The 7,049-nt window shown below is 60.2% G+C and overlaps 1 protein-coding gene across 1 annotated transcript; it reads left to right on the forward strand.

The window, feature by feature from the left end:
* The first annotated feature begins 627 nt into the window (after positions 1 to 627).
* On the forward strand, positions 628 to 4,534 carry LOC129063856 (butyrophilin subfamily 2 member A2-like). Its single transcript, XM_054564944.1, has 6 exons — positions 628 to 975; positions 1,303 to 1,584; positions 1,858 to 2,037; positions 2,384 to 2,404; positions 2,499 to 2,525; positions 3,912 to 4,534. The coding sequence occupies exons 1-6, from the start codon at positions 669 to 671 to the stop codon at positions 4,532 to 4,534; spliced, it is 1,440 nt and encodes a 479-aa protein (XP_054420919.1). The 5' UTR covers positions 628 to 668.
* Positions 4,535 to 7,049: the final 2,515 nt, after the last annotated feature.

A 7,049-nucleotide genomic window follows, 5' to 3' on the forward strand; every position in this document is an offset into this window, starting at 1 on the left:
TGGAGCCGGCTGCTTCCCTGCGCGTCCCCCTGCCGGACCCGCTGCGCTTCTTCCCCCTCCTCGGCTTCTCTGCGCTGGTCTCAGGTACGGCCGGCCCGGCTCCTGTCGGCTCAGAAAGGAAACCCCACGCTCCTCGCTGCGCTGCCCTCGCTCCTCCTTCACTCAGCACAGTTCTCTCCGATCGTCCCAAACCACCAACATATCACCATTCAAACTTTTAATTAATGTAAACGATTAATGAGACATTCAACACCCTTTTGTTCCAAATTTCCACACTGTCTCCGTCTATGTTACATGGACCACAGTGTCACCGGGGACCCGCTGGCGGCCGCCTGGTGGACAGCTCTGGCCCCGCTGCGCTCAGGGGCGGGGCTGCCTGGGAGCAGGAGGAACCTCTGTGCGCCCAGGGTCTCAGAGGTCAGGTCCGCCCCTCTGGGTTCTGCCCCGAGGCGCCCGCAGCTTCAGCAGCTACACACTCGGCCCCTCTTGCCCCGACCAGGCACAGCCGGGCCCCCAGGGGCCTCAGCCCAGGAAGCCGTGGTCTGTCCCCTGGAATGGCCGCTTCCTTCCCTGCCTTAGACGCGGGGCCGCTGCGGCTCCGCCTGACTCTGCCCGTTTGTTGAACAGCCCAGTTTACTGTCGTGGGTCCAGCGGAGCCCATCCTGGCCATGGTGGGAGAAGACACCGAGTTCCGGTGCCACCTGTCCCCTGAGAGAAGTGCCGAGGACATGGAGGTGCGCTGGTTCCGGTCCCAGTTCTCGCAGGCGGTGCTGGTGTACAAGGGCCAGCGCGAGAGGCCAGAGGAGCAGATGGAGCAGTACCGAGGACGAACAACCTTCGTGAGCGAAGACATTGGCAAGGGGAGGGTGGCCCTGGTCATTCACAACGTCACTGCCCGTGACGACGGCATCTACCGCTGTTATTTCCAACGAGGCAGGTCCTACGACGAGGCCGTCATGCGCCTGGTTGTAGCAGGTGCATCGTTTCTCTTTATATGGTGGCTTTTCCACACTAGGACGCTTGGGGACACATTCTCTCTGAACCTCAGGCCCCCCACAGACCCGCACAGTTTTGCCCCGGGTCCCCTCAAACCTGGCGCCAGCCCGAGGGCCTCAGGAGTGGGTTTGCCCCACGGAGCTGGGGGCACCGAGGCCTGGGACGCACACTGAGCTCAGCGGAGCCGTGAGCGGGGGAGAGGGTGTCATCCCCCCAGAGGATGCTCGTGCCATTTCTCAGAGATCCCTACGGGTGCAGTCACATGCACAGGGATTAGACAATTTAGACATGTTTGTGTGTCCCCAGGCCTGGGCTCCAAGCCCCTCATTGAATTGAAGGGCCACGAGGACGGGGGCGTCCGGCTGGAGTGCACCTCCGGAGGGTGGTACCCAGAGCCCCATGCAGTGTGGAGGGACCCTTATGGTGAGCTCATGCCCGCCCTGGAGGAGGCTTACACCGAGGACACAGACGGTCTCTTCAGGGTCACCATAGCCGTGATCATCGACGACAGCTCTGTGAGGAACGCGTCCTGCGCGGTCAACAACACCCTGCTGGACCAGGAAAAGGACTCCGTGATCTTCATTCCAGGTCAGCTCCCTGCCCCCTGGGGGCCCAGCCCGTGGAGGCAGGACCCTCAGCAGATGTAACTGTCCATTTGTGACGAGGGCCGCGGGGGCGGCCTCTGCCTTGTGGGTCCACATGCAGGAATGATCATCCGCCCGCGGCCGCGGCCCCCACTGTGCGTTTCTGAGAGAAGCGGGCGGAGCGGGGACCAGAGCGCGCTCCGCGGATGGGCACTCAGGTGCCCTCACCCGGGTTCCCTGTGTCTCACTAATTGGACTTTTCTAGTCCCCCTTCCAGAACACTTGGTCCCCAGCTCGCCTCCCTGGACGTTGGCCCTGGCGGTCATCCTGCCGGCTCAGCTCCTCCTCATCGTCGGGAGCATCTGTCTCTTTTTGAAGCGCCGCAAGGACAAAGAAGCTCTGTCACTGGAAAAAGATTTTGAAAATAAAGAGGAAGATACTGCATCCAAAGAACTGGGTAAAGAACACGTGGAAAAAGAGAAAGGGTTCGCTGTCACTCAAGGGCCCAGCTCGGACAGCAGCTAGGCATGGAGTTTTGTGTCCTGGTCACCAACCCCTCAGCTCTCTTTCACCCCCTCAAATGTGCCCTCCACTCACCTGGCTCCAGAGAGCACCATGTCCTTGAAAAGCAAACCTCAGCAGGGACTGACTGTAGCCCGGCACCTGGTCCTACAGCAGGACAAATCCCTACCCGTGGCGGGAGGGGACACTGACTTCACAGAAAGGGCCAAGCCTGTGCTTGCTACAGACTCATGTGCTTAATTCTTCTCTTGAGGACACTCATTTGTGTCTTTATTTTTCAGAGCAACTTCAAGAAGAATTGCGTAAGTTCCCCATTTCCTGAACAGCTCCATGCACGATGCATGTCTGTGGGTTCCTGTTGTGTCGTGGAGCTGCCTCTGTGTCTGTCCCTTGCAGGATGGAGAAGAGGCCTCTTGCACGCTGGTGAGTGTCTCTGACGTCCCCTCAATCCTGAGCCTCGTCCCCACTAGCCAGCCCCGGGGACACGGGAGCCGAGAAGAAGAAGGGGCCACAGGGGCCTGGTGCTGGGACGGGCCTGGTCCCTGGGAACACCTCACCCAGTGCGAGGGTCCCAGCTCGGCTGTCAGGGAATGCCCATGGCTCTCGATCACTCTTGGCTTCCTTAGCCACTGGTACCTTAACATTTAAAAAAAAAAAAATTTCGTCCACAATTACCAGGTCAGGTGCACACAGTGACCTCCCCAAAGCTCATGTTGCAGTATTTGTGGGCCTCGGACCCTGGATTGACCTCAAAGGAGACAACACAGGCTCAGCCTGTTGTGACCTGGGCGAAGGCAGAGCACACAGTGAGCAGACGTGGAGGACAGGACTGAGCTGCCCCAAACCCGTCTCAGGGCAGGACACACGGGGGCCAGGGGTGCCTCCCTGCCCCAGGTGCGCCCTGATACTGGCTGAGTGCCCCCGGCAGGGGTGGGGAAGGGGCCTCGGGGTCCCTCCTGACGAGCACCCGGCCTTTGGGGCTCCCCCCTTCTGCTTGAAGGCAGCGCAGTGCCCAGGCCCTGCCGGACGCCGCGTTGCTCGGGCCTTTCCTCTTCGGGTGGATTTCAAACTGTCAGAGTTGGACACAGAAATGCAGAGAAAGGACAGTATCCAGTTCCCACAGTGGAAGTGCAGGTGACAGCAGCTTCAGGGCGCAGGTCTGCAGGCCATCAGTGTCTGGAACGTTCCCTGTCCCCAGAGCAGAAGCTGCAGGCCCAGAAGCTAAAGCTGAGCCGGACGGAGACCGCTCCCCCGCTTCCCCCAGGCCCACCTCTCAGGGGGCAGGTTGACTTCTGGGACATTGTCCTTTCTTACTTTCTGAAGCGTATTCTTGTTAGGTACTTAAGTCTCATATCACTTGGTTAGACGAGTGAACACAGAGGACCAATGAAGGGACTCTCTACTGCCCAGAATCTAAGGACAAAATGGCTTGAATGGCTTTACTGATTGAGGGAAGGGGACAGGGTCTCTGGCGTTTGAAGCCAACTTGGAAAGTTTCTAGCTGAAAAGTTCCCAGAGGCCCTCATTTTTCATCAGAAAAGCGGCAGGTCTGAGAATGTGCAGAGAATGTGGGAGACATGAACTTCAGCTCCTTTGCTGAACTCCCTGTATCGCCAAGCGCCCAGGGGGCCCCTCCCTGGGCCCCACTCCCCTCACACAACAGGTGGACATGCAGCCTCAGGGACCCTCGCCTGTGAGCAGCCTGGGCTCTGGGTCACGGGCCTTCGTGGAGGTCCCGCCCCGTGGGGATGTCCCCGCTTCCTGGGACCTCCCTGAGCGCCCAGGCCTGACCCTGTGATTCCCGTGCAGCGGACGTGCTCCTGGACCCAGACACCGCCCACCCTGAGCTCTTCCTGTCCCAGGACCTGAGGAGTGTCCGGCGGGGCCCCTCCCGGCAGATCCTGCCCGACAACCCGGAGAGATTCGACTGCCGGCCGTGCGTCCTGGGAGCGGAGAGGTTCTCCTCAGGGAGACATTACTGGGAGGTGGAGGTCGGAAACGTGATGGTGTGGGCGGTGGGGGTCTGCGGAGATGGTGTGGCCAGGAAAGGGGAGGCCCTGCTGGTGCCGCAGAATGGCTTCTGGACCCTGGAGCTGTTTGGGAACCAGTACCGGGTCCTGTCCTCTCCCGAGAAGATCCTTCCCCTGAAGGAGCGCCTTCGCCGGGTGGCCGTCTTCCTGGACTACGAGTCTGGAGACGTCTCCTTCTATAACATGAGGGACCGATCGCACATCTACACGTGTCCCCGTTCGCTCTTCACTGGGCCCCTGAGGCCCTTCTTCAGGCTGGGGTCTGACGACAGCCCCCTCTTCCTCTGCCCAGCGTTCAGAGGGGCCCAGGGGGTCCCCGTGCCTGAGGGTGGCCTGGTCCTTCACGGGGCCGGGACCCGCCGCAGCCACCAGCACCCGCTCCCTCGTCCCCGAGCCCAGTAGACGAGCCCTGGGCGCCCCGGCTCGCTCAGCACAGCGCCCCGCGGACACGGCGCCGCCCTCTGGGCACAGCAGGGAACGTCCCCCACAGGACCGGGGACCTCCTCCCGTCCCCGCCCCTCAGGCTGCTGCTCTAGTGACTGGGGAGCTGGTCCCCAAGGCGCCGGGGCCAGTCTCAGGGAACGAGAGCGGCCGCGAGGCCCCAGCCAAGAAGAAAGCGCGAGACAGCAACAGGGCGGCCGCCTGCTGCTGGGAGTCAGGGCGACCTGCCGGAGCGGACCCGAAGGGACACCAGACACGGTGGCCTGACGGCGAGGACGACAGGGTGCGGCAGGGCCCGGGGGTGAGGGGCCACGGCTGGTGGCGTGGTGGCCCCACCGTGACCGCCAGGGGCCCGCCCAGGGGGCTCCTCCCGCCCTCCCCCCGGTTCCCAGCCTCAGGGCAGAGCTCCCGGCATCAAGGCTCAGAGACAGGGACAGGGGCACGACAGACGAGGTCACCCGCGCCCGGCCTGGCTCAGGCGTCCCTGCAGTAACCCCCTCGGTCGGTGAGGGCGGCCCCGGGGGGAGGCCCTGGCTGAGCGGGTGAGCAGGGGACGCGTCCGTGCACGGCCGGGGCCAGCGCGGGGCCGGCGGCGTCCGGCCTCTTGCTCCCAGGAGGCACCGAAAACTTCAAAACTACCAACACCACGAAGGGTTTGTGCTCACTTTGCTCATATCTGACAGTATTTACTCTACTGGACCAAAAAAGCTTTAAAGACAGATTTATTTATATATTTAAATCACACTCAGTAATTCCTCACAGGCCTATATAACATTTTTGTGAGAAATACCTTGGTTGCAAAGCAAAATAAATGCTGGTGGCATTGCTTAATTGGCTGCACCTGGCTTAATAGAGGACTGGACGCTCATATCCGTCGCTGTAAGAACATGGAAACCTGTAGGGATTTTTATGAGAGTTCATTGGAGCCAAACTGACGACGCTGCGAGGAGCAGGACCGGAAATGCTCGGCAGAAGGACGGGCTGCGGCTTCTTCTGCCTCGGGAACGAGGGGGCGGGAGGCCGACGTGCCGGCGGAGAAAGCAGAGGAAACGAGGCCCGGCTCCTGCAGGGCGGTCGGTCCCCGCGGGTCTGAGGGAGAGGACCCGCCCGGCCTCGCCAACGGCCGTTCCTCTGGGTGCCCGCGGGCAGCGGCCGGGGTTGCGGAAGGTGCAGAAGACCTTTCACTGAGGAAGGGTCGGCCTGGCCGTGACCCCGCCAGGACCTGCCCAGTGGGGGTTGTGGTCAGATCGCCCCGGGAGGTCGCTGTGGGTCACTGATTTGTTCCAGAGCCTTTTTCACCGGCCACACTGGAGTCTTGAGAATGAGGCAGAGCAAGAGGCATCTTAAAAGCCAAAGTCCAGATAAATAGATGACTCTGGTTTCGTTTTCTGCTGGGGAATGTGCTTAGTGAGAATTTCCTTCTTCCTTTTTCTGGCATCATCTGTCCCTTCGCATAATCAAACCCATTTCTGGGAAATGGTCACTGTTTGTCCAGTCTGTTGCTTTCCGGGAGGACCTCACGTCCAACCCTGGCCTCTATTTGACCCGATCAAAGCTCACCCAGCCAGAGCAGCCTTTTCTTTAGGGGCGTTTTGTGACAACAGTTGGTGGCAGCGATATAAGCTGGATCTGCCTGACCCGGTGCTCAGCAGACAGAGAAAGAAAGGCCACCCCTGCCGCCCATGGAGGGGCGTCTGCCTGCAGGGGACAGACAAGCCCCTTCCTCCACCAGTGACAGCGCAGCTGACAGAACAGCAACCCTGAGCAGCCCCCCAGGGCCACACTGAGCCCTTGTCCCCCTCCCCCACCCCGACTCCCTGCTGTGACTGTCCCACCACAGCGTCAGAAAATTCTGTTCTCGGCCTCTGCCCAGGGAAGGGCTCTTACATCATTAATATGAAGAGAAACAGGAGCATTTTGAGCTTTCAGAATTATTTTTAAAAACCCATATCAAAGACCAGAATTTGAAAGTAAATGTCCACATCCTGTCCTTTGGACAAGAGCGGAGCCCGCAGGCGGGGTCGTCGTGTTCACGTTACTCGACACTCGCCCTGGAGCAGCGCCTCCCCGCAGGGCCCGGGCCGCTTGTTGGTATGAAATCAATAATATTAGATAGTGTCCAAATTTTATTTAAAAAAATCAAAGGGAACTATGAGGTCATAAAGTTTATATAAATTTGATGTGTGTCATCAGTTACAATATAATATGTATTTATTACTGCGAATCACAGTAAAGAAAAGATATGAGGTTACGTTAAAGATGTGGGAACCTGGGGGGACCTCCCGGTGGAGGGCAGGGCGGACGCGGTTCCCAGGCGCACGGCCTGCAGTGACGAGCGGCGGCCACTAGGGGGCGGAGAAGCCTCTGAGAAGATAGAGGAAGAGCGGGGGGGGGGGGGGGGAGGGGGAAACAATGCTCTGATGAAGTGGGGCGAGAACAGGGGAGGAACAGGGAGCCCGAGTCCTGTAGCTCCGGT

Source organism: Pteronotus mesoamericanus, unplaced genomic scaffold, assembly GCF_021234165.1.
Source record: "Pteronotus mesoamericanus isolate MK-2021 breed Mesoamerican mustached bat unplaced genomic scaffold, CSHL_Meso_final scaffold_99, whole genome shotgun sequence".
NCBI lineage: Eukaryota > Metazoa > Chordata > Mammalia > Chiroptera > Mormoopidae > Pteronotus > Pteronotus mesoamericanus.